General features: G+C 30.2%; 9 protein-coding genes and 1 pseudogene across 10 annotated transcripts, besides 12 other annotated features; 3 read left to right on the top strand and 7 right to left on the bottom strand.

Moving 5' to 3' along the window:
* Nucleotides 1-7: part of a mobile genetic element that runs on past the window's edge.
* Nucleotides 1-7: part of a terminal%2Cinverted (terminal inverted repeat of Mariner transposon ID:TVAGG3_0099880) that runs on past the window's edge.
* A 419-nt stretch (nucleotides 8-426) lies between these two features.
* Nucleotides 427-1,773, bottom strand: TVAGG3_0099870 (uncharacterized protein; the record flags this gene model as incomplete). Its single annotated transcript, XM_051222759.1, has 1 exon — nucleotides 427-1,773. The coding sequence occupies one exon, from the start codon at nucleotides 1,771-1,773 to the stop codon at nucleotides 427-429; it is 1,347 nt and encodes a 448-aa protein (XP_051107745.1).
* A 628-nt stretch (nucleotides 1,774-2,401) lies between these two features.
* TVAGG3_0099860 (N-acetylmuramoyl-l-alanine amidase family) lies at nucleotides 2,402-2,638 on the bottom strand (the record flags this gene model as incomplete). The annotated part of the gene is made up of 1 exon (XM_001318356.1): nucleotides 2,402-2,638. The coding sequence occupies one exon, from the start codon at nucleotides 2,636-2,638 to the stop codon at nucleotides 2,402-2,404; it is 237 nt and encodes a 78-aa protein (XP_001318391.1).
* Nucleotides 2,639-3,603: 965 nt separating this feature from the next.
* Nucleotides 3,604-4,376: a mobile genetic element.
* A 2,550-nt stretch (nucleotides 4,377-6,926) lies between these two features.
* On the bottom strand, nucleotides 6,927-8,213 carry TVAGG3_0099840 (Potassium Channel Kv1.1, Chain A domain-containing protein; the record flags this gene model as incomplete). The annotated part of the gene is made up of 1 exon (XM_001318351.1): nucleotides 7,310-7,762. One exon carries the CDS (start codon nucleotides 7,760-7,762, stop codon nucleotides 7,310-7,312), a length of 453 nt encoding a protein of 150 aa, XP_001318386.1.
* A 206-nt stretch (nucleotides 8,214-8,419) lies between these two features.
* Nucleotides 8,420-8,740, top strand: TVAGG3_0099830 (uncharacterized protein; the record flags this gene model as incomplete). Its single annotated transcript, XM_001318350.1, has 1 exon — nucleotides 8,420-8,740. The coding sequence occupies one exon, from the start codon at nucleotides 8,420-8,422 to the stop codon at nucleotides 8,738-8,740; it is 321 nt and encodes a 106-aa protein (XP_001318385.1).
* Nucleotides 8,741-9,028: 288 nt separating this feature from the next.
* Nucleotides 9,029-9,066: a mobile genetic element.
* Nucleotides 9,029-9,066: a terminal%2Cinverted (terminal inverted repeat of Banshee-A3 transposon ID:TVAGG3_0099820).
* Nucleotides 9,067-10,239: 1,173 nt separating this feature from the next.
* Nucleotides 10,240-10,276: a mobile genetic element.
* Nucleotides 10,240-10,276: a terminal%2Cinverted (terminal inverted repeat of Banshee-A3 transposon ID:TVAGG3_0099810).
* Nucleotides 10,277-10,402: 126 nt separating this feature from the next.
* On the top strand, nucleotides 10,403-11,556 carry TVAGG3_0099800 (eukaryotic protein of unknown function, DUF842 family; the record flags this gene model as incomplete). Its single annotated transcript, XM_001318355.1, has 1 exon — nucleotides 10,412-11,482. The coding sequence occupies one exon, from the start codon at nucleotides 10,412-10,414 to the stop codon at nucleotides 11,480-11,482; it is 1,071 nt and encodes a 356-aa protein (XP_001318390.1).
* A 266-nt stretch (nucleotides 11,557-11,822) lies between these two features.
* TVAGG3_0099790 (Alba nucleic acid-binding protein family) lies at nucleotides 11,823-12,065 on the bottom strand (the record flags this gene model as incomplete). The annotated part of the gene is made up of 1 exon (XM_001318354.1): nucleotides 11,823-12,065. One exon carries the CDS (start codon nucleotides 12,063-12,065, stop codon nucleotides 11,823-11,825), a length of 243 nt encoding a protein of 80 aa, XP_001318389.1.
* Nucleotides 12,066-13,244: 1,179 nt separating this feature from the next.
* Nucleotides 13,245-15,708: a mobile genetic element.
* TVAGG3_0099780 (MULE transposase domain-containing protein) lies at nucleotides 13,332-14,246 on the bottom strand (the record flags this gene model as incomplete). Its single annotated transcript, XM_001318353.1, has 1 exon — nucleotides 13,332-14,246. One exon carries the CDS (start codon nucleotides 14,244-14,246, stop codon nucleotides 13,332-13,334), a length of 915 nt encoding a protein of 304 aa, XP_001318388.1.
* TVAGG3_0099770 (MULE transposase domain-containing protein) lies at nucleotides 14,263-14,723 on the bottom strand (the record flags this gene model as incomplete). Its single annotated transcript, XM_001318349.2, has 1 exon — nucleotides 14,263-14,723. A coding segment is annotated over one exon (461 nt), but the record flags the coding sequence as incomplete, so codon positions are not given.
* Nucleotides 15,709-16,939: 1,231 nt separating the features above from the next.
* Nucleotides 16,940-16,967: a terminal%2Cinverted (terminal inverted repeat of Mariner transposon ID:TVAGG3_0099730).
* Nucleotides 16,940-18,243: a mobile genetic element.
* Nucleotides 17,036-18,163, top strand: TVAGG3_0099740 (annotated as a pseudogene). The gene has a single exon. A coding segment is annotated over exon 1 (1,128 nt).
* Nucleotides 18,216-18,243: a terminal%2Cinverted (terminal inverted repeat of Mariner transposon ID:TVAGG3_0099730).
* A 1,200-nt stretch (nucleotides 18,244-19,443) lies between these two features.
* Nucleotides 19,444-20,199, bottom strand: TVAGG3_0099720 (uncharacterized protein; the record flags this gene model as incomplete). The annotated part of the gene is made up of 1 exon (XM_051222758.1): nucleotides 19,444-20,199. One exon carries the CDS (start codon nucleotides 20,197-20,199, stop codon nucleotides 19,444-19,446), a length of 756 nt encoding a protein of 251 aa, XP_051107744.1.
* Nucleotides 20,200-24,909: 4,710 nt separating this feature from the next.
* Nucleotides 24,910-27,169: part of a mobile genetic element that runs on past the window's edge.

Here is a 27,169-nt window from a genome sequence, read left to right as displayed (position 1 = left end):
CACCCTATATAATTCTTTATACATTAAAAAGTTTTTTAAATAATCTTCTGCTTCTTCTTGTGATAAATAAATAATTGGAATTTTGATTAAATGCTTTAAAGATTCAAATGTATCATCTGAAGGTGAACCTGAACGGTTGATATAAATTAACACATGTGAATGGGGGGAAGTGTTAGCAATAATGATAATTTGTTTTAATATTGTTAATGTTTTACCTTTATTTTGTTTACCAATTGCTGCAGTGATTGAATTTAAGTAACATTCAGAATATGGAATTTTCATTAATTTTTCCTTAGATAGAGCATTTCTATTATCACTCAATGCTTCATTAATCATATCATCTATGTATGTATTATATACTCCCGCTAATTCTTCATAAGGAGTGGATGAATTTAAATCTATTTAATCAAAAATAAATTTATAATTTTAAACATTTCTATTCATCAATATTTCATCATATGAACTTCTATACTGTGGTGGTGTACCTGTTGGATGATATTTCAAACCTTCGTCCGGTGTCCATGTCCAATATGTAGTCCTAGTAAACCAAACCTGAGGAGGATTTGTCACCTTTGAACAGTAAGTGTCATTTTCACCCTGAATGATTGGATAAGCTTTCACTTGTACTGTAACTTGTGAGTTGAAAGTTTCTAATCCATCAAAGAATATACCCGCTCCATCACGTTGAACTGGAATAGTGCATAAGAATGAAGTTTGGTCTTTCCATGTTCTAGCTAATGGCGTGCCATCATCTGCATTCAGTGGTCTAGTTAATGAGTCCTCGTATTCTTCCGTGCATTCATTCACTCCATCTAAATCAGAAGCTTGAAGCATACGTGTAAAGAATATGTCGCCCACTGTGGTCATCGCTTGATCGGGGAAGTTTCTGGAATCTATAGTGACCTGAAGACCACGAAGCATTGGATTTTCTAAAACTGTTCTTTGCATTGCATTCTTCGGAAATGTTAACACAACATCTGTAACATTATGAAGAGCGTATGAGAAATCTGAGCTAATACCTTCAGGAGTGATGCAACCTCCATTTAGTGAACGAACGTCAATATGTTGAGCTGGAATCATGAATGGATCTTCCTTACTGAATAAACGTGGTATTGCTTTAACTGATTCTTCAATTAAACCGTATCCTGGTGTAATGCATTTATCCTCTAAAACTTCCATCTTTGTGCATGAAATAATAACGTTATCAACTGTTGCGTCAGCAGATGTAGCGGCTAAGCTTGTAATTAATTTGGCAGGAAGTCCGATTTGTTGGAATTTGCGATCATATTTATAAACATGATTCATAATCTTTTCATAATTTTCATCAGTTATCTTTTCATAAACGTAATTTTGTAAATCAGCAACTCTTAACGGGTCAACCTGACAAAACACTAAAGTATCCCTGAAAACATAATATTTAAGAATGATTTCACCAAATGATTTAGGATAATCATCGAACGCCTGAAATGCTAACAAATCATTTACCGGAATAATCATATCAAAAGTGATATCAACTTCTTCATTTGCGTTCTTGAAAACTTCTGAAGGGTCAATATATTTACCACATACTGAGTTATCATATTTTTGAACATTATTATATAACGAATGAACAAACTTTTTAACTTTCCTTTCTGATTTTGGTTTATATGTTGCAAATGCGAAAGATTCACGGGCACAATCCATCTGAAGATAACCGGCATCACCTCTTTCAGTTTCTACTTCTAATTGTTTAAAGCTTTGATTTGATGATTTGTAACCAACGAATAAACGCATGCATTTAAAAGTGGCATCACATGTGAAAGCTTTATTTGAAACTAGAGTTGCTTTAACTTTGCGTTTAATATATGTGTCACCTAATTGGTTCACATCATGAGCCGGATTTGTAATTCTTAAATGAGTTTGTTTATCATCAAAATATGGAGCATCAGAGTCATAGCATGAACTTTCAAGTTCTCTATAATATCTTCTACCGTCATTCTTTGCGAATATTTCATTTATCTTTTCGAATGAATGAAACACATTTCCATTAATCGGTTTAGTGTTTGGCACCAAATAGTTAGTCGTCATTTATTAATAAATAAAAAATCAAAATTAAAAGATGAAAATGAATTTTTAATTAATATTAAATCAACTATGGCTGCAGGTATATTTAAGAAACTGTGGGATAAAGTAAAAAGAGGAGCGCATAAAGTTTGGGAAACAATGAAGAAAGGAGCAAATTGGATATTTAAGAATAAAGAAGCAATTAGTGACATTGCTGAATCAATAACGCCAAAAGCCACCCCAATAAGAGAAATATTAAATAAAGGAGAAAAAGTTTATCAAAGACTTCAACCGATACTAAGATAAAAATAATTTTAAGCGGCTAGATGATCCATAGGATCTCATATTTATTTTTCCACTATCTACCTCCTATTTTATTAAGTATTCCTTCAGCTATTCCACCAACTGCGTTACCTGCTTGTGCTCCCATCGCCGGATTACCTGCTTTAGTACCTAATACTCCACCTATGATAGTTCCTGCCGTTTTCGCTACTGGTGCCAAAAAGTTTGCAACGGGTTTAATAATATTTTTATGAACCCAACCTGCAGCTTTCTTAATTCCATCCCATAATTTTTTAAAGAATCCTGCAGCCATTTCTGATTTAATATTAATTAAAAAATATATTTCATCACTTATATTCTAATTTTTATTTAATGATAAATGAAACCGATTTTAAAAATAAATGAAACAGAGGAGGAAGAAAATAAATGAAAGTGAAAATGTTCAACAAAAAATAAACGTTGTTAAACCAATTACTGAAATAAAAATTTTTTCATCTGTTGAAGAATTTAATGACTATTATGCTAATAATAAAAAATTATTTGAAGAATTGACAACGTGTAAATTGAATAAAATGTTTAAAGTTGATGGATTCAAAATTTCAAAAATAAAGGGGGTGGTTAGTTTGAAATCTATTCCTCAATCAAGAATCACCTCATTAATGAAAATTGATGATTTAACAAAAAGAATAGAAGAGATTGAAGAAAGAATGAATCAAATAATTGATTTCATAAATTCAAATAATCATTAGTTTCTTAAAGTTCAATGTTGAACTCATCAAATTCTTCTTCATCATTACCATTACTCTTTCAACTCTATCTTTTGATAGTCTTGCGTTTAATTTTTCGTAAGACATGAATTTTTAAAGTTTATTTTTTATTTCATTATGGTAGTGAATCTTTCATTCATGAAAATAATTATATCTAATTTCTTTTACTCGTTTATGACTCCATTGATTCCATTCAGGATTTAAACAATGTTTAATTAATCGCGGAATATCTGACATCATCTATATATAGCTTCTTTTATAAAAGATGAAAAATAAATTATTTTAAAATTAATGTTAATTTTTTAATGTGTTTATGTTTGGGCTGAGTGTAAATGTCTTACAATTTTGAAAATTTTTTAAATCTTGATTTATTCAAAAACGTAAGAATAAAAACCGTAAGAATCATACATTTTTTACTTCATATGTTAAAAAAAATGATATAAAATCGCTCGATATTGTATGAATTCTTACGTTTACAAAAAAAGTCACACACCCCTTCCACATATACTACTTTTGAAACTCTCTGATTTACAAATAAGCATTCCTTTGGAAAAGCAGTCCTATTATGATTCAAGATATTTTAAAGCCCCCATTTCATACAATGCGCAGATATATTCGAAATTGCAAGAACTCTCAAGAAAAATGCAGCAGCAAAGAAGATTCCATAGTTTCTAGCATCAAAAATTTACAACCTTAATACAACAGTTAAAGAGAAGCTCGAAAGGAAAATATTTAACCATAAAGCTGGAAACCATTCGATATATACTATTAGATCTAATAAAAAGTTAATTATAACATATTTTACATGCTATTTGTTGACTCTGTTCCATTATATTACCATATATATCTTTTTGAAATCTAAAATATTTTTACGATTTTAACCATGTGTTGTTGAAACCATATATCAATCTTAGCTAAAGTATAGTTTATGAGTTTGTCACCATCTAACGTATGAATTTTCAAAAATGTCAAATATGTTCATTTTTTCTGTATATTCAGCCATAATTTCACGTAGTTATACTATTCAACTATTATTTAATATTTTTATCGATTTAAATATATGATGAGATGCTTAGTTCTCCTGGAAATCGATTTTTAATCGCAATTTTAACTTTCCAAAAAAATCAAAAATAAAAATCCCTCTCAATTTTCTAAGTTTTCTAACTCGCCAAATCTCTAGCCAAATTTTTTTGGCCCGTATAAATATTGTTAGGCACTATATAGGGATGCTATTTATCCTATTTTCATCCCATTTTACTGTTATCGCCTAGTGAATGTACCTTTAATTATACATGACACGCCGGGCGCAAAAAGTGACAAAATAGAATATCTGTGGTGGCAAGACAAAGGAAGCATTTTTGTAATGACAACATTATAGCAAATACTTTTATTTCGTAATAAGAACACATTGATGCTGAAATCATGTGATGAGGATTCAATTTACGTTAATAAAGAAGATATTCGTTGTTAACAAAGGTAGGCCAACAAAATCGTAACGATGCTTTCTTGATTTTGGTAATGGATTTAGACTATGTAGGTACTCGGTAACTAATAGACGAAGAATGGAAGAAAACTGCAAGAGCGATTTCGAGGAAATATTATTAAAATTAGCATTCGATTCTTTGACCTGCAAATAAACATATTTGTACTGTTAATCGGTTTTACAGAATAGATCTTGCGTTGTTGTATGTTTTGAAAAAGTATCTAGAATTTTTCCTAAGATACTCATTTTGCGAGATCCTATATGTGGCTAGTAACTACAGAAATTTTAGTTTCAGGAAATTTGAATACATTTGGAATTCTAAGAAAGACATTGTAATATTGAGCGTCTCCTATTTCAATATACCATATTGATGAAAATATAAGTTCATGTAATCTGTCCTTAAATATGCTATCTAAACTTGTGATAGAAACTCAATTTCACCATAAAATATGAGAAAATTCCAAACTGTGAAATAAAACGAACATATTCACATATGAGATAACAACCATCTATATTAGGTTTCTCAATTCTTCATTTGAAATTCCAAAAAAAATTCAAAAATTTGAAAATGGAGAGAAGAAATACGAATTTTCCATGAAAATTCGCAAAATGAAAAATTTTTGGAATTACAAACATTATTTATTTTTGATGCTTGTTCCAAAATTTGTCTTTTTTACCCATATCTGAGATGAATATTTTGGATTATTATTATAATTTATTTTTAATGACATATTTCATGATATTCATATAATGGTTTGTTTTAGGGAATGAATGAGAATATATTTATTTAAAAAAAGAGAAAAGGTATTAGTATATATTTTTATTTGAGCGTATTTAAAAGGTTCTATTTCAAAAACATTATGTAGTTTGCTTTTGTAAGCAACGTAAAACAAAATCTTCAAGTTATTTGTTGCAATTCGGGGATTAATCGAGAATTTTTGCTGTATATTAGTTATAAATTTGTTTTTAGTAGATAAATTAGTCATGTTCCCGTTTGTAACTCATTTTGTTTTTGCTTTATTGATGAAATTTCAATTTGTTGAGTGAATATCGACAAATTTGTTAAATCTTGTTTTAAGCGCAGCAGCAATATTTAGAGCCTATTAATTATATCTAGACTTTCAGTATTTTGCATTATTTTTATGGTTGAGGTTAGAACAATCGCCTAACTAAGTAACGCATGTATGTAAAATGACTTTTTCGCGAAAACGGTCTTGCAGATTTTTATGAGAGTAAGATATCAATATATACAACAATTGAGGATTAATCTTATTGCAGTGGCTTACGATTTTCATCGTTCAAAGTATCGGGGCAGATTATTAAATTTTAAGCTATACAATTTCCATTGTAGAGCTTTATATTTTGAAAGAATAGAACGATTGGATATACTCTTATTAAGTATAAATGACATCGATTTTAAATTGCATATATGTCAACACTGTTTCTGAAATTAATGTAAATACAAAGTAATAAATTACTATGCATGAAGAAAACTTCAATTTCTCTCCACAATTAAGAGAAGTTTGGAGTTTTATTACTGAGAAAAATCCGCTTGAAGTTGTTCATGTGAATTTTTTTTCTTGCGAAATAACGTATTTTTTGTTGACCTAAGGTAGTCACAAAATCTCAGTAGTGAGGCTCTCAAAAATTGAACCGTACTCCATACAAAAGTTGTGTACCCTCACTACTTAGATTTTGTGGCCTTCAATTGAGAGGTTAGTTTTGATAGAGCACGTTATAAAATTAAAAGGGAAAAATAAATAAAATTTAAACATTTAATTATATATAATGTAAGGAGTGTAATTCCAAATTTTCTAAAAACTATTCAAATTTGAGCATTTTTTTGGAAATAGTAAATCTAATATGTACATCTAATAACAACATGATTCATCACCTTTTCAAGCTCTGCAGTCAATTTTTTGAAATTTGATTGAAATAAATGTAGCAAAAATTACATTTCATTAGGGAATATATGAGTTTCTCTGGAAACAGGCTGATAAATTTTAAATTTTGTCCAATCAACATGAATGCATTGAGAAATTTGGATTGATATTCTGGTAGAATCTGGAACAATTCAACCATGTATAAATGGATCATGTAATCATCATGAAATGTTAGTGTTAGAGTTCAAAAGAAACAGAATGAGTGGAAATCAAACACAATCTGAATAATTTTAAACGTATACAATCATTAAGTTTGTATTTTGAATTCTACATATATGATTGTGTAATTCGTTCTTTCAAATTTTCGGATTCAGGCATGTTTTGATAAAATTCATTCCCAAAAACGTCAATTAACAATTAAATTTAGTGTATTTTAAATATATATACGTATTATATTTTATAAATTATATTAAATTCGCAAAATTTTAAGTTTTAAACAAAAATAAAAAATGTTCAAAATATGAAATTATGCATAGGATATTAAAATTTACATGTTAGCAATTTTTTTGAATTGCTTTCAATTTTCATATTGAAATTTTTAAGATTTTTTTCTGAAATAATAAGCAAGAATATCAACCTAAATAATATTAAATTCCATGCGTTAATTTCCCCTCAAAAGTCATTGACCGCCTCTCAATCTAGATTTTGTGAGTACTTTACCTTTGAAATGCATTATTAATATCGATAATAATGATTACTAAATGCTTGATCATTGATAATTTATATTTTTGTCTGCGCGCCGATAGAACGCGCTATATTATATACGTGACAACTTGATTGATGTTTTCATTTTAAAATGGTGCAGGTGGATGATCAGATAATGCCCATGAAATCTGATTGCGCACAGATTCTTCCTCTTGCTGCGTGAAATCATTTTCAATATTGCAGAGAGCACGAATTTCATCAGCATTTGTGGCAGTTTTGATTGTATCAACAATCGAATTAATAATGAAATTAGTTAAGTCTGTAATTTCTAAAAATGTGCTTCCTTCAAAAATAGAAGTAAGATTATCAATGTTTTCGTTTAAAGACTCTGCAATCCAGTTTTCTGTTGTTGGTCTTGCCGACATTTTCATGTAATAAATCAATGTGTCTAGTGTTTCTGCTGGAATTTGCTCGATTTTTATTTGAGTTATTGTTCCTAAGTTATTTATCATACGAGATAAGTACCTTGAGCAATCAAGTTCTTCTTTTGTAACACCATGCTTCTCTCCATTACTATCATAAATATAGATATAACTCATTTTATTCTGAAATCTTAGTTATTGAATAAATAATAATCGTAAGTTTCAAGAATAATGTCTAGTGTTTATTATGAAAATGCGTTCGAATACAAAAAAGACTTGCATTCTTATCACTTTCCAATATCACTGGATGAGAATGATCCAATCCGTAAAGAACTGGAGACTGAATTTTCCGAATTAATACAAGCAGAAAAACGTAAGCGAGAGCAAGATTCAACACAATCATCTTTTTGGAAAACAGACTAATTTAGCTATTACCTTCGAGCCAAATTACTTTTACAGACTTAAATAAATTTACACAGAAATTCACAACCAATATGATTTCATCTGTTTACCAACACAGAAATGTGGCACTAGAAATACCAAAATTGGCATTCCTTTCTTACAATTTTTTTGAATAAATGTTTATTTTTTATTATCATTCTATTATCATCAAAAATGCTAACAAGAAACATCACCAACAATATTAGATTAATTCAACTCTGAATTTTTGAACTAATATATTGTAAATTGATATTTTGATATCCCCAATATTTTTGAATAATTATTAAATATTTTTATTCATTTTGGCTCCTTGATTTTTTTTCGAGATTACAAATTATGAAATAATTCCAGCTTAAGAAATACAGACCCTTTTTAAGTTATATTTTTTATAAAATGGTTGTCATTCTTGCAGACATTATTGAAACTTATATTCCAGGCGGACTCCCAAGCAAAGAGAAAATAGAAATGATGTCTCAAGAAGAAAGAAATGAATTATCTAGACTTCAAAGCCAAATAATCATTCATTTCAGAAGAGCTGTCCAAGCCGAACTTGACCAATTATCTGTAACAGCTAGGAAATTAGAAAGATGTCTTAATGGGGAAATTAAAGCAATAAAACCAAAACAACGAAATTCATTTGATTCTATCAACGAATATCTTAGAGATATTAATGTGACAATCCAAAAGATTGAACATTATGTTAGAAGTAAATAAATACCATTTGATTTTAAAACGTTATTTAATATGTAAAAATTGTTATTCAGATTTTAATGTCAAATTCACTTCATGCATTTTAAATAACAAGCAAGGTTAATTTTTATTTATTATTTATATATACAACAAATGAAGTGATACGTAATTTATCCAAATACTATATAAGTAACATATATCATATCATAGTTACCTGTCATAAAGTTATTTGAATAAATAATTATATTGGATGTGGTTATTAATTGGGAAAAGTCGTATATATAGTTCAATAATTTAAGTGATTTCTCATATTGTTGTAAACAGAAATTCATCAAAAGTGACACCTCAGAAAAGCTAAAATATTGAATTTTTGGAACTTTTGATAGAGCACGTTTTTAAATATTAATTAAAGTAAATGTATATTTTGTAAAGATTCTTTTTAATAAAAAAATAAAATTTTGAAGAAGAACACAAAATCTTCTGAAAAATAATATCACATAAACTCATATTATTTTCTAATATATAACTATTTTATATAAAAATCAAATTCAATGATCTTAAAAGCGAATGATAAACCTCAAAATTTACGAATATAATGAGTGGGAATATAATGCTTATCTATCATAAAACCATATGAAATATCAATTTTTGCTTTACGCCTAATTTTTGACGACAATTAGCAAAAAATGTTAAATGTTAACACTCAGTCCATTTGAATATGAAAAATAAAATTGACTTTGATTAAATGTTTTTATTTATCATGCAATTCTTCTTGCGACCAAAGATTTGAATAAAAGTTCAAAAAATAAGATAGCTTAAAAAATAATATACGGTAGTGTTTACTAATAGATGAATAGTATATAAATTCTATTAAAATGGATTTGATCCAAAAAAATATAAAACTAAAAATAATTGTTATAATTTAAATGAAGAAGTAATTTAAAACGATTTTATTTATGATCAAATTTTATATATTTTTTGGATCAAATCCATTTTAATAGAATTTATATACTATTCATCTATTAGTAAACACTACCGTATATTATTTTTTAAGCTATCTTTTTTGAACTTTTATTCAAATCTTTGGTCGCAAGAAGAATTGCATGATAAATAAAAACATTTAATCAAAGTCAATTTTATTTTTCATATTCAAATGGACTGAGTGTTAACATTTAACATTTTTTGCTAATTGTCGTCAAAAATTAGGCGTAAAGCAAAAATTGATATTTCATATGGTTTTATGATAGATAAGCATTATATTCCCACTCATTATATTCGTAAATTTTGAGGTTTATCATTCGCTTTTAAGATCATTGAATTTGATTTTTATATAAAATAGTTATATATTAGAAAATAATATGAGTTTATGTGATATTATTTTTCAGAAGATTTCATTCTATATGCCTATGAAAAGTACTCTCAAAACTAACTTTTCCTAATTATAATTAAATCTAGAATATTGTATTATGCTTAGTATTATTTCATTTTTCTCATTCAATTTAGAATTTACAAATGTCAAAAAATTGAGAGCTGTCACTTTTGATGAATTTCTGTTTATTACAATATCTAATAAACACACACATTGCTATCTTAGGAGCTATTGATAAATAGTAATCCAAACGCAATAATAAATTTATTGAAAACTCATGAGATTTTGGACGTCACTTTTTTAAAATTTGAATTAGAAAACGGAATATGAGTTCTTTTAATAGTTCATTCAGTACAAACAGCCAAATTAAGGATCCTACTGAAGCGGCATTAGAGCTAGCAGAAAAGATTATTTCTTCTCTTTCAGATCAATCAATAGTTTCTCGTTACTTTGAGCAAAAACAAAAGATTATGAATTCATCTTCGAGATCTTCCAGTAGTTCCACTTCTAACAACAAAATCGATACAGGGAGTGCTTATCAATCATATCAAAAATTCGTTGAAGAGAATAATACAATCAAGGAAGAAATATATCGCTTGAAAGCAAAGAAACCAGACTTTTCATCTTCTCCAAACAACGAAGAGATAGCTAAATTACTTCATGAAATGCAAGTTAATACATTTAATGCATCTCCAAGTTCAATTGAAAACGCAACAACAGAATTAGAAAAGTTGAAGCGAGTTATAGAAGCCAAATTCGATTCGTTATCATTTATTCTCTCAGGGCTTAAACACGAGAATGCACAATTTAAGAAACAATGGAATGAATGTGTTGCAAGTTGTGAATCTCGTTTAGAAGCCGCAAAAGAGAAAGAAACACACGATGATATCAAGTTTGAAGAAGATTTCTCTAAGCTTCAAAACAGTATTAAAGAACACGAAGATCAATTATTACTTCTTCGTCAAGAGCATCAAAAAGCAATAGAAGATAATGAATCTCTTCTTCACCAGCAAAGCGAAGCAAACGATAATCTTTCGCAAATGCAATACGCTTTAGAATCAGCAAATTCAAATGTAAACGAACTTGAAGCCGAAAGTGGTCAATTGCTTGACGAAATTAAAGATCTCAAGAAGAGCATATCAACTAAATCAAAGGAATTAGCACAATTACAGAGATTGAATCGTGTAACACCAGATGGGCCATCTATTAATATTAGCGATGAAATAGAGCGAATAAAGCAAAAAACTGCAGTACTTAGGGCAGAAAATGCTCAAATGGCGTTTGAGTTAAAGAGAATGGAACAGAAATCTTATAGTGATTCATTATCTCCTACTTCTACTCTAACTTTAGACGAGGATGAGTTAGCTGCACATATTCTGAGATCAAAACTTCATTAATTTTTTTTCTCAAAAAAAGCATATATTCTATAAAATTTTTATATTTATTTCATTAAAAACCGAATAAATTCATTTACATCAATCGAAATCAATAAATAAATTTAGATTACGAAACTTTTTTTTGCAAATGGTTGTATAAGCAATGAAATCTTTCGTACGCAATTCACGAAATATGTTACATGCTTTCATTATCAAATTACGATTGTAGAAAGAAATGTAGTATACTTGGAATTTTAATTGTGGACTTTAGTAAAGAGATTTAAACACCACTCCTCTGCGTATCAAATAATGAATTAGATGATCAACAATTTGAAACTTAGGCTAAATGTTATTTTGAATTTTATGTTTTTTTAAGATATATTGTTAGCTTTGGTTCATTTTTCGCTACAGATTCCTCGAGTGTTGTTGTTTCTATTAATGAATACTTATTTTTAAGAATTTCTGCGATAGAAATTGCTTTGTTAACAGCCTTTTCCTCTCCAACAATAGTTATACCAGGAGAATTATCAGAATCTATTCTTTTTTCACAGTATTCAATGAGAGTTTTCATTTGAGTATGTTGTTTAACATTTACTACTTCCATTGAAATTGTCACTTTTAGTCTAAATAATTTTTTAAGGGTGGCGGAAAGTGATGTGACCGAATAACAAAAAGTAAAAATAACTAAATAAATATTTGAAATTCTTTTGTTATTGTAGCATAATTAAATAGTGTATATAAATAAGTATTTACTACAAAGTTTGCGTCGTCTGAGATCTCTATCTGGTAGAGAAATACCCTTCGTTTCCATGAATTTCCGGATAAGGTTATTTTTCCTGATCGAAAAGTGCTAATAACTCTTCATTTATTAGGTATTTTTAAAATATTTTAAGTTATTATCTGTCATTAGCCTATAAAGTATAATCTATGCTATTTTGAAAGATTTTGGAAGGGGTAACGGCGTCGAAATAACATAATTTGAGCTACTCATAATTCGGTCAATATTGCATAGTCAGAGCCCAAACTTTAGTATATGTATAGGTATGAACTTGTCAGCACATTCATGAACAAGAATCATAAAAAGCAAATGTTGAGGTTAATTTCAAACCTTAGAAGAGGGGTAACCTAACCAAATACTGATATGTTATTCTACAGATAATATATTAAATCATACTGCATATTATTTGCTCAGATTTCAATAATTATTAATAAGAGAAATATTTACTATTATGCTCATAAAAGCATTATAAATCATATAGCTTTAACGATGTTATAATAAAAGTTATACTCAAAATAACTAGAATGCATGTTAGAAGGAAATTGAATTGTAATTTGCATTAATTTTCTTATTTATAAATTGTATTTAACAGCTTGGAATCGGAAAAAGCGAAGTACATAATAATCATTTCTTTCTGACTATAATAGTAACAATATGCTTTTTTTAAAAATCAATCTAAAAAACATAAACAGATGAGTTACAATACTAATTGTAATGATATTTGTTATTGGCAAGCCATGAGAAAGAATATTTTCAAATTATTCAAATAAATAACTATTTGATTTACCATAAATATACCGGCAATGAACTAAAATTTACCAATCGTAAATATACATGCAGTTTAAAATGAAAATTAATTTCAATTATTCACATTTCAATGCCTGAAAGATGTTTCTAAAAATGACAAGTTGAGCGAGATACGCATTAATATGTCAATCATGAATACAATATTAAAACTCCAAAAACTTTCATTTTCAGAAAATGACGCCAAACTGCGTAATTTTTGAGTGTGGGACAAACTATCCAGTGTCACTTTTTATTAACCTTATTTTAAAAATTAATAAAATAATAATAAAAAATTATTTGAATCTTTTACATTAATTGTTTCTTTTTTAAAAGTACCTTTAAAGTACAATAAACAAGACTTGAATCTATTGATCCTTGTTGCAAACTTGAATATATTGCTTCAAGCATTTTCAAACATTCGACTTTTTTGTTTTCCAATATTTGTTCATGGTCATTAGCTTTTCGTAATATACGAACAACTTTATCACTATTGATTAATTGAACTTTAAATTTAATCAATAATGCTGGAACAACCGTTGTGTATAATTCAACAACAAAATCGTCTAATCGAATATTCCTTCTCTCTGGGAAATAAGAATGCTTGAGAACTTTGAAATGTGACTCACTGACGTTATTAGTCGCGTCACCTCCGTTGCGATAGCGCTTATTCCAACGATCTAAATGATGCCTCCATTGCCTATCGAAGTACTTTTGGGCTTTCGGTTCAGTGGAAAGAATTTCAAGAATTCGATCATAAACTGCATCTAGGTCTGCAGCTTCTTCTTGAGTGAGGTGCTCTGGAACTTCTTCACTTGTTTCAAACGTTTCTTCTTCTGGAATAAATTCAGAATCGTTTGGATCATCAGAAGATTCTCGTGGTAAAAAGATTTGAGAAGGTTGAAATTCATTTTCGATGAATTCTTCTTCATATTGTTCCTCTTCTTCAATTTCTTCTGCTTGAAGTAAGTGAGATTGAGCTGGTTCCTCTCTAGGATTTTCTTCTTCTTGGTTCTGTTCTTCCTCGGGAGATTCTTCTTTAGTATCGAATACTAATAATTTCATTAGATTATAAAATTCTTCAAAATTGTCTCGTGATTTAAACTTATCCGCTTTTCTTAATATGGCGCGAAGGACATGCACGCCACACCAAAGAATATGACAGTTTGGAATACCTCGCTCAATTGCCTCGGCTATTTGTGGGGCGCAGTCCATACTTATCATCTCGGGTTCTCTATTAATATATTGAAAATAACGACAAACACAATATTGAATATTTTCGCTTGTGTCAGGAGAAATAAAGAAATACAAAAAAGGAAAAACAATAGTATGTTCTGTTTTTCCTGTGAGTGCATATAATGGAATGTTAGCCCTTAGAAGTTTATACGTTGAATCGATGTGAAACGTAGAAATTTGGTGACCAAGGGCCTTCGCTTCGAAAGGTGCATATAAAAAAACTAGTTTTCCCGGCTCAGAGATAAATTCAATTAAATCTTCTGGACAACTTTCTTGAACAGATTCGACAAAGATAGCTAAAGAAACTTTTTCATCCGAACTAAAGCGTTTGGAAACAATTTCAGCTCTTTGAGCAAATTTACGTAATGCATCTGGACCTTGTGCAAATATTGAAAGTAACTCTTCGTCTGTATATGAAATATTTAAGTCTTGGAAACACTTAAGTTGAGCTGTAGCATGATTCATATTGTTTTCAAAGTAATGTTTAAGATAATTTCTGACAAATAATGAGGATATTGTTTTTGTTGATTTCGGAGGTGCAGAATGATCATGAGAGTCAGAGTGGATTAGTAGTTCATATTTATCTTGATCTATTATCCGGACTTTGAATTTAGCTTGACATTGTGGATACTTACATTTGTATTCGATCGTGGAGTATTCTTTCCTGCATTTTTGAGAGTAGCCCATGCTAGCTTTTATCTCTTCTTGGATACCAAACTGGAGGAGCTCCATAGTGTTGAATATCACGGGCTCCATACAACAAATTGAATAAGGTATTTCAAAATTTGAAGGAAATGGTCCATCATTGAATGTAGTGGCCGGGAATTGAATGACATACAGATAGTTTGAGGAAATTTGTTATAAATTATAATATAATTGAAGAATTAATTATCAAAACAAGTCTAAGAGCCATTTGTCAGATTTTCCCGAAATGCAAGGTTAAGATTTTAGCAGCGACTAACTTTGAGTGTACATATATAATTGTTATACTGAGTACTTTCTATCTGTGTTACTTATTTGAGTCTAAGAGCCATTTGTCAGATTTTCCCGAAATGCAAGGTTAAGATTTTAGCAGCGACTAACTTTGAGTGTACATATATAATTGTTATACTGAGTACTTTCTATCTGTGTTACTTATTTGAGTCTAAGAGCCATTTGTCAGATTTTCCCGAAATGCAAGGTTAAGATTTTAGCAGCGACTAACTTTGAGTGTACATATATAATTGTTATACTGAGTACTTTCTATCTGTGTTACTTATTTGAGTCTAAGAGTCATTTCTACCATAGAACTAGATATTGTCTCTCATTAAATATATATAACTGTAAACTGCTTAATTCATTTATCTATTTAGATAAAATTATATTTATATAAGATTTCATGTTATTATTTCATCTTTATTATTTTTTTTATTCCTTTGAAAAGTGACACTGGATAGTTTGTCCCTTTCTCCGTAATTTTTGGCGCCATATTTTAAAAATGAGTATTTTTGGAATTTTAATGACATATATAGTATATGCATGCAATTAACTTTTATTTTTTACTTAGTGCATTTAGCTATCTTTATTCTAATACAAAAATACAATTTAGCGAATATTGATAATAGCATGGTTTAAGCATATGTTTAGATACTGTAGACATGGGCTAAGTTATGTATAGTATGTATAAGCTTAGATAACAAGTATTCATTGAGATATAAGCAATCTAAATTTTATTTCAAATCTCAATGGTTGTTAAAAAACATTGATTTTTATATCGTTAAAATCAGCTTTTGGCATACAAGAAAGCATATTTTGACCTTGTCCATGAATTTCCAGGTCTTAACTGAAAAGTATTTTTATGCTTAATTTTTGAATATTTAGAATGTACTTATGACAATAATCATTATTTTTTATAAAACAAAAAATTGATGATGTGATCGAATTGATAATTTATCTCATATCCTAAAATTTCATAAAAAGTACATCATCATAAATTTCAATGTGTTTTCCATCTATGAACTTCAAAAAAGTGTTGAAAATAGTTATTTAGGTAGTTATATTGATTCTCACTTAAAGATATGAGCTCTCAATTTTCGACCCCCAATATACGTTTATTTTAGTTTCGGCATATTAACATGAAGCACGAGCCAAACCCTTAAAGACGTGTCCTCTAGTTTTGCCAACTCTTTCATATATTGTAACTATTTTCAGGAAAAAACGCAAATTCAAAATTAGAAATTCACATTTAATCGAGTATAGTATTAAATTACTATCTTTCGTACACGGACCAAGCAACAACTCAAGGTGCATGCTCATTACAGACAAAATCCCCTCTAGTGCACTTAAATTGGGTGAGTTAGCACCAAACAAGCCATAAGTTAAAGATCTGAACTTGCTCCAGACAATGTATCACTTTAGTTATGAATGCACCAGAAATCCGTCCCAAATTCATACATTTCTACGCTAATCACGATAATAAATATACTATTTTGTACTTTTTACAATAAATCTCTCTTTGTTACACTACAAAATCAATGTGCATTTCGTTGCACCAGTTTTGAATCTTGTTAAATAATGATTTTTGTTACTTTCATGATACAGTCCCATTTAGTAAACGGATTATTTACAAAATAAAAATAAAAAATATATTTTTTATTTACGATTTTTTATATTTGGATTTTTAAGGCATAATTTAGAAAATATAGGGTGTCCAAAGGTGCGTTTAGCACAGCGCTCTATATGAGACTATTAAAGGAGATATATGCTGATTATAAATATATAATAAAAAATATGAATATATGTATATGATGAGTATGTTGTATTTTGGCGCCATGCCGGGATATAAAATGAATTTTGAGACAAGAGGCGGTTTCGCGGGAAATTTTGGCGGGATTTTTTTCATTTTTTTAATGAATCATAAAGAAAACATCCTCGCTCTTGCAAAAAAATGCAAAGACTGTAAAAAATCTACGAGACATTGGTAAAATGCTTCTGTATGGATGCTCCTAGCTATTCCACTGTAACGTATCATGTTAGGATGTATCACTTCATGAACAAAAAGGCGCCCATCATAAAAATTGACAAAAAATCGCCGGATCAAAGAAAAATCAAAGCAATTCTTCAAGCGCTAGATGAAGACCCAAGAGCATCACTCAGAAGGATAGAGGAGATGACAAAGATACCACGTACAACAGTCAGTTATTATCTGCACAATTATTTGAACTACAAACTAGCGTATACACGTTGGGTTCCGCACAACCTTAATTCAGTTCAAAAAAAATCTAGAGTCCAATCTTCGAAAGAGCTCCTCTCTATATTGGGTGCGTATCAATCCAAGAAGTTTCGCTTTTTAGTAACAGGGGACGAGTCTTGGTTTCAATATGCAACAGAAGCCAAAATCATGTGGATCCCAAAGGATGAAAATCCGCAAACATTCCCGAAGAAAAAAATTGACACACCAATGATGATGTTGTCGGTTTTTTTGGGGCGTGAATGACATCATCGCAATTGATATTCTTCAAAAACCTAATACGATGAATGCTCAGTATCTAATTGACAATGTTCTTACTCAAATTATCAATTCTGATGAGTTTGAGAAATCCAAACAACAAAAACAAAAGTTTGCAATTCATTTTGATAATTCAAGAGTTCACAAAAGTCATAAGGTAATGAATTACTTGGTGGAAAACAATGTCAAAGTTGTTCCAAACCCAATTTATTCACCTGATATTGCACCCTCTGACTTTTATTTATTCGGCACGCTAAAAAAGAGAGCTGAAGGACGCGAATTCGCGAGTACAGATGATCTTGAAAATTTTGTAAGAGAGCAATTTGAGCAATTTTCTCATGATGATTTAAAGCGTGTCTTTCAAGTCTGGATCGATCGCTGCGAACGCGTGATTGAATCCAATGGTGATTATATTTAAATAAACTTTATATATATGTAACTTGTTTATTTCTATTCGCAGTATTCAGGTTTGTGCTAAACACACCTTTGGACACCCTATATTAATAATTTAATCGATTTGATATTAAGAAAGACATTTAAAATTCATAAAAGATCCAAATAATTTCATATCCAAAGTTATTAATATTTGAAGATTTGAGGAAAGAAAAGGAGAAATATTGCATATGAAATGTTTTCAAAAAATACATCAGAAATTGTAAAAGAATTTTAATAATTAATAAGATTTGGATGGGTTAAAATTTGTGATGAAACCACCAGATGCTAACTCACGCCACACATAGACAGAAGCATTCTATCACGCAACCACCCGATGCTAACTCACGCCACACATAGACAGAAGCATTCTATCACGCAACCACCCGATGCTAACTCACGCCACACATAGATAGAAGCATTCTATCACGCAACCACCCGATGCTAACTCACGCCACACATAGATAGAAGCATTCTATCACGCAACCACCCGATGCTAACTCACGCCACACATAGACAGAAGCATTCTATCACGCAACCACCCGATGCTAACTCACGCCACACATAGACAGAAGCATTCTATCACGCAACCACCCGATGCTAACTCACGCCACACATAGACAGAAGCATTCTATCACGCAACCACCCGATGCTAACTCACGCCACACATAGACAGAAGCATTCTATCACGCAACCACCCGATGCTAACTCACGCCACACATAGACAGAAGCATTCTATCACGCAACCACCCGATGCTAACTCATGCCACACATAGACAGAAGCATTCTATCACGCAACCACCCGATGCTAACTCACGCCACACATAGACAGAAGCATTCTATCACGCAACCACCCGATGCTAACTCACGCCACACATAGACAGAAGCATTCTATCACGCAACCACCCGATGCTAACTCACGCCACACATAGACAGAAGCATTCTATCACGCAACCACCCGATGCTAACTCACGCCACACATAGACAGAAGCATTCTATCACACAGCCACCCAATTTGACATTAATTTTTATTAATCTTATTTTCATTACTCTATGCAACCAACCAATTTGACATTAATTTTTATTAATATATTTTTCATTACTATATGCAACCACCCAATTTGACATTAATATTCATAACTATATTTATCAAACTTATATGCACCCAACGAATTTTCAAATTCCTATCAACCACTTCTTTATTTTTATATTTTACAATTCTTTTATATACAAATTTAATACAAAGTTTTTATTCACTCATCATCTCTACTTCTTTATTATCTTCAATCTCATTCTAGCAGCTCTCGCATCTTTTACTTCCTTCATTAATTCAGGCAAGTATTTTTCCAACCAAATTTCTGGTTTATTTTGTAATGCAGATTCATAATTTTTTGATTGTTTTTCCAGAGAATTGATTAAATCTTTGGCATCTTGGAACGTTTCAAGATTATAAAGCAGTTTTACGACTAAAACTGCTTTATTTTTATCGTCAATATCAATAAATTCTGCGTATTTTGATATTTCGATCGGCGAACTCTTTTCTTTGTGATCCACGAGTTCATCCTGATCACCTACATTTTTATCGATTGGGAATTCTATGATTTCACCTACGTTTTCTCCTATTTTCATAACATGTATGCCTGCAGAGGGAACATGACTCTTATTCATAAAGAAATCCTTGCAATATTTACAAGGATTCTTATCAGTATTAATATCATTATAGGAGAATCCGCAATGTATGCATTTTTCGTTTAACAAGTCATTCTTCTCGCGTTTTTGCTTATTAATGGGATCAATTGATTCATTAATCCTAATGATAGTATCATTCAGAATGAATTTGATGAAAGTAGAAAAGTTTCTTGCTTTTTTTGCAAGTTCGTTAATGTGTCTATGCTTACCCTCTGCACTATTATTAGTGCTTATAGGTGGAATGCGGTGGTATGCTGCTAAATGCTCTTGATCTTTATATATCTGCTTCCATTTTTCCAGCTGCTCATCTGATATATTCTTTGTAGCATACATTTTCTGAACCGATGGATCAAAACATTTGTAATTGTCCTCAAAATCTTGGGCCGATTTTGATAATAATACTATCAGAGCAAAAACATGTAGTAAAGTATTATTGCCCATGGTTCCGAGATAGTGCCTAATACAGATATAATTTTGGAAATGATTCGTATTCAAAAATTTTAAAACTCCAGTACCTAAATCGCTCATCCATTTGATTCTTGAAAAGTGCTCCATAATGTTTAATGATTTAAATTCAATATTCATGGCTGTAAGCCACCGTTGATAAGCAGCGGATGATTCGCTGCGCCCTATGTATATCCCTAGAGGGTAACCTCGCATATAGTAATTACCACGAGGAAAAATAAATATATATTTCGGCCATGAAAAAGTAGCATCTAAGTGAATTAAATTACACTCCAACGCCAAATTTCCTGATTCGCTTGGAATATATATAAGAAATTCTATAGGATTTCCATTGACGAATAAACTATCACTTCTTATCGTTGTGCTATAATTTACATAAAATTTCCCGGGATATGAAGTTAAGATATCACCAATCTCATTATCATGCTTTATTTTTTCCTGTATTTCATCTTGCAGAGGATGTCCTGGGAGATCAACTTTCGTTATTTGAATGTACCATTTTAACCTCCCTGAAAACTCTTTGGGTAATTTTATGTTTTTCATGTTTTTTGGTACAGTAATCATCCACAACGTATCTGATACTTTTGAATATTCAAAGGATACGATTTTGTCATACAATGTGATCTTAAAGTAATAATAATTATCTGTAGAAATTTTTAAAGGGGAATAATCTTCGTTTTGAAGTAGAAAATAATTTAAGTTTACAGATCGATCAGAACTTATATTGGAAAGGCCCAAATGAATAAATGCTGGCATTTGTTCCAAAAACTTCAATGTTTGTTCATAAGTTAACACATTGATATGAATACCAGGGCTTATTAGAATTAATTGCATTGATTTGAGTTTTTCAATATCAGTATTTTTAGAGCATTCAAAACAAATATGGCAACCATCTATTGTAATTGGAGACCGATCAACTGGAATTTTTTCTATGGATTCATGAAATTGTTTGATCGCTGTAAATTTAATACCCATGATTTGTTCAAAATCTGCTTGAATTTTTTTGTCAGCTTTCAAACAAGCTTTTGCTAAAATTTCCAGAAGGTCATTGTTTTTTATTTGATTCAAAACATTAAAGTTCTTGTACATAAAATCATTATTTTGAATTAGGGCCTCATGGAAGATTAAATGAATCTTTAAACGAATAACTTTGCTTTCATTCAAATTCATTACTGATATAATATTATTTGTTGAAACAATCGAAGAGAGTAATGGATTTCTAAATGTAGAAAATAACTCTGAGATATTGTATGCAAAAGATAAAACATACTTGATTTGGTTTGTAAATTGATAAGTCTGCAAATTGAATTTATCATTCATTTTGAAAATTGTTTCGTTTGGGCTTGACATTATCAATGCTTTCATGATTGGTGTAACATTATCTATATTACACGAATTTAAAATATTAATTGATTCAAATTTAACTGCTAGTTCATAGAAAGAATATTTACTATTATCCAATATAGATCTGATACGTATTTGATAATATTCTTCACCATTTTGATTTGTTTGATCTGAAATTAAAACATTAATAAAATCTTCGATTGTTAAATCACACGATTTTCCTGAAAAAGCAAAAATATTCGAATATCTTTTATCGCCATTAATTATTGCTTGTATTAATGGTTTAGAAATTCCTGCTTTTGAGTATAATTCCTGGTCAAATGAAAAATTTTGTAAGAAACCTATAACCTGTGCATAAAATTTGGGGCGGGCAATTATAAATGCTTCTAAAAATTTAAGAATATATTGTTCCCCTAGACGATGGATTTTGATTTTAATTTGACTGAGATCTGTTTGCAAATATTTTTCACTTATAATCATATTTACCATTTCTGTAAAAGCTTCAGCGGATTTCTGAAATTTAGGTGTTGTTTCATATGTTTGAAGATACTTTACTTCATCGCTATTCGAGATAAAACGCTCTTTGAGTTCCTCCAAATAACAAATGATAGATTTATTTTCAAATCCAAATAATTTATGTCCAAAATTATATACATTCTTAATATTTCTGTTTAATTCTTTGATTTTTGAAACGATTTGTCCCCAAGGATATGATGGTGAATCTCCGACATATGCATTTGATAATGAATCCAAAACAGTGAATTTAGGTTTACCATCTTGATAAGTTATTTTATTTGTATACCATTCTTTTTGATAGGGTTTATTGGAAGAATAATATAAAATTTTTGAAATATACCCATCTGGATAAATTGTTGAATCAGAATTTACACTATTACATCTAATAGAACCCAACTGAATTAAAATCAAATCATCCGAAACATTTAATGGTAGATGAAGATGGTTTAACATTAAAAAAATATCACTTTTTTAAAATTTCGGATTTTTAAGAGTATGTTGAAAATTAAACATACTCTTAATATATGTTAATAATTATCATTTGATAAAATTATTTAAATAGTAATCAAAATATTGTTATAAATATTAATGGAGTTGAAAAATTATGATCATAAACGTAAGATGTTAGCATCTAGCCTCAGTAGATACTAAGTCATATCAGAATAGACACATATTCATCCTCAATTGACTCTTACTCATCTTCAATTGATTCTCACAAATAATCAATTGATCCTCACTACTGATCAATTGATTCTCACAAATAATCAATTGATTCGCATTAATTATCAATAGATTCTCACTAAGAATCAATTGATTCTCAGTCACCCTAAATCGATTCTCACTACTTATTAATTGATTCTTACTCATCCTTAATTGATTCTCGCTAAAAATCAAGTGATTCTCACTCTTCCTCAATTTCTTCTTAGTATTATTCAATTGATTCTCACTGATGTTCAGTTGAATCTCACTAATAATCAAATGATTCTCACTCATCCTCAATTGATTGTCACTTATTCACAATTTATTCTTAAACAACCTTAATTAACTCCCAGTATTCTTCAATTGATTCTCACTAATTATAATTTGATTCTCAGTCATCCTCAATTTATTCTAACTCAATAAGAATATGAATATGAAAATGGATTGGAATAGGTGATAATTAAAATATATTGATATGAATTTGTGAGAGTGTCTTTAATAAAGAAAAATTTGTCAAAGAACAATAATGTCAAATTGGGTGGGAGCATATAGTAATGAAATATTTATTGATAAATATTAATGTCATAATAATTGAGAGCATGTAGTAATGAAAAATTAATTGATAAATAATAATATTAAATAGGGTGATTGCATTGATCAATACATATATATGAATGAATTTCGATGTCAAACCGTCAGTTATATTGTTAGTCAAAACGTCAGTTATATTCTCATTCATACACTCACTCAAACCGTCAGTCATATTGTCAGTCAAACTCTCAGTCATATTGTCACTCAAACTGTCAGCCAATTGTCAGCTAAACTCTAAGTCATATTCTAACTAAAGCCGTCACTCATATTGTCAGTCAAAACGTCAGTCATGTTGTCACTCAAACTATCAGTCTTATTCTCACTAAAACCATCAGTCATACACTCTCTTAAACTATGAGTCATATTGTCACCCAAACTCTCAGTTATATTCTAAATAAAACCGTAGGTCATAGAGGCTGTCAAACCGTCAGTCATATTGTCGGTCAAACCGTCAGTCATATTATCAGTCAAACTGTCAGTCTTACTCTCAATAAAAAGCTAATTCATAGTGTCTGTCAAACCACAGTCATATTGTCACTCAAACTGTCAGTAATATTCTAATTAAAGCCGTCAGTCATATTGTCAGTCAAACTGTAAGTCATACACTCACTCAAACCGTCAGTCATATTGTCAGTCAAACTGTCAGTCATTCACTCACTCAAATCAACAGTCATATTGTCACCAAAACTGTCAGTCTTATTCTCACTAAAACCATCAGTCATACACTCTCTTAAACTATGAGTCATATTGTCACCCAAACTCTCAGTTATATTCTAAATAAAACCGTAAGTCATAGAGGCTGTCAAACCGTCAGTCATATTCTAACTAAAAAGCTAATTCATAGTGTCTGTCAAACCGTCAGTCATATTGTCACTCAAATTGTCAGTCATACACTCACTCAAATCAACAGTCATATTGTCACCCACACTCTCAGTCATATTCTAAATAAAACCTTAAGTCATAGAGGCTGTCAAACCGAAGTCATATTGTCAGTCAAACTGTCAGGCATTCACTCACTCAAATCAACAGTCATATTGTCACCAAAACTGTCAGTCTTACTCTCAATAAAAAGCTAATTCATAGTGTCTGTCAAACCGTCAGTCATATTGTCAGTCAAACTATCAGTCTTATTCTCACTAAAACCATCAGTCATACACTCTCTTAAACTATGAGTCATATTGTCACCCAAACTCTCAGTTATATTCTAAATAAAACCGTAAGTCATAGAGGCTGCCAAACCGTCAGTCATATTGTCATCCAAACTATCAGTCTTATATCTCATACCGAAAAGAGGAATAAGGAAAAGTGACATTTGGCGCCAATTTTAAATTATAAATAAAAATGCATTTTATTAATAAATTTAATATTTAAATAACATTTAAATTAGAGTTTGTTAAATAAAATAAAAGATTTAATAATATTTAAATTGAGATTGGGACAAAGTTGCAATTCGGCACTTTTTGTAAAAAAATGGGGTCATACTCATAATGAATAGAGACTTATAGCCAAGTCTTGATATCATGCAGGGAGAATATACATAGATAAGCAATTATATTTTATAGTAGTAGTATTCAGAAATTCTTACAATTTACAATACAATTTTCAAAAATGGATAAAGACTTATAGCCAAGTCTTGATATCATGCAGGGAGAATATACATTGATAAGCAATTATATTTTATAGTAGTAGTATTCAGAAATTCTTACAATTTACAATACAATTTTCAAAAATGGATAAAGACTAATAGCCAAGTCTTGATATCATGCAGGGAGAATATACATTGATAAGCAATTATATTTTATAGTAGTAGTATTCAGAAATTCTTACAATTTACAATACAATTTTCAAAAATGGATAAAGACTAATAGCCAAGTCTTGATATCATGCAGGGAGACTCTCTACAAATACAAAAATTGATTATCATAAGGAAATACAAATTTATCAATTTTCATGTGAAAATTACATAAATTTGTTCTCCAATAAATAGCAATAATACTTTGAATGCTATATTAAGTAATATAGCTTCAGGTAAATAAGCTTACACTTCAAAAATATACTGTTTATTCATTAATTTTAAAAAAAGTCCAAATTATCTAATCTTGCTTACTCTTCCTTTAAACTTCTTTGTGCCAAATTTAATATTGCCTTCAAAGATGAAATAAGGACATTAGGTTCAATCCTTCGGCTTTCGACAATTTCCAAAATGTGTTGAATTAATTTCAAACATTCATCGTGTTTTGAAGCTCTTTGCTCAACAATCTGATTACCTGCCCTTGTAAGAATTCTTACTGCTCTTTCTTCATTCAAAACATTAGCGACTTGAACCTTAATAATCGCATTTGGAATCACAACAGTGATGAGAGTTATGACGATGTCATCAATGCGCTCATTTTTCTTACCCAAGAAAAATGTTTGCTTTAATTGATGAAAGTGTGATTCCGCAATGTTATTCGTGGAATCACCTTCTCCACGATATAACATCATCCAATGTTCTTTGGTTCTTCTCCATTGTTTATCGAAATACTTCAAAGCGCGCGGTTCTTCTTCTTCTAACATTGTTGTCAAGAACTCATATGTTTCATCAGACTCTTCAGCCAGCTTTTCTGCATTCGTTGCATCTGCACGTAATGTCAAAAAGTCCATTGCTAAATAGAAGTTCTCAAAATTCTGTGGATTGTCAAAATAGCTTCCAACTTTTGCACATGCACGTAAAACATGCACAGCGCACCAACTGAGCTGCGCAAGAGGAAATCCGTCCTCAATTGCGCGAGCAATGTTTAGCGCACAGTCAGCGCTCCAATGCTGTGGATCCAGGTGCGCAAACTCACAGAATTTCACCCAACATTCTTGAATTTTTTTCAGATGTCTGAGGGTTCACTAAAAAATAGCAAAAGGGGAAAATTGTGTTTTGACTTGTTTTCATTGTTACTGCAAACAATTGGATCTTTCCTTTAATTAAAGAATGAGTGGAATCGACGTGGAGAGGGTTATCAATGCTATGCACCAATTCTTTTGCAGCAAAAGGTGCATATATGATTGTAAACTCGGAAAAATCTCCATTGTAATCAAATTGAACGAGATCATCTGGGCACTCTTCCTGTAAATTATTCAAGAATGCTTCCAAAGAAGTGTAAGGATCGTTTGATAATCTTTGTGCAATAATCTCATCAAGGCGATAAAATTTGTGCTTTAAAGCATCAGTAGACTGCGCGAAAAGTTTCATCGTTTCTTTGTTATTCGTATCAATTCCGAACTTATCAAAAAATGCTTTTTGAGCAAGAAATTGCTTTCCACCGTTTTTAATATAAAGTTCGATCCATTTTTGATAAAATTTACTCGCGTAATGTGAACCCATTTCAACTCCTATATGATGGCAATGTTCTTCATTAACTTTGCTTATAGTAAACACTCCATTTTGTTCTTCAACCCTAAATTTTGCCTTGCATAGGGGATACGAACATGAATAAGTGACATATTGCTTTGGAGATCCCGTTCTTCTTCTGTATGGGACACCGCCCTTGACTTCCTGTTTAATACCAAAAGCAATAAGCTCCTCTAAGTCCACCGAAATCATAAAAATGAAGTGATTTTGAAAAGAGTTAACAAAATTCAAATCACATCAAAAACAAAAACACATAAAAAATATTTTATTATACTCATTCGAAATTAAAAATAATAAAATTTATAT

Source organism: Trichomonas vaginalis, chromosome IV, assembly GCF_026262505.1.
Source record: "Trichomonas vaginalis G3 chromosome IV, whole genome shotgun sequence".
In the NCBI taxonomy this organism is placed as follows: domain Eukaryota; phylum Parabasalia; order Trichomonadida; family Trichomonadidae; genus Trichomonas; species Trichomonas vaginalis.
The sequence above is the reverse complement of the archived record's forward strand: the minus strand, read 5'-3'. Positions and strand labels throughout refer to the sequence as shown.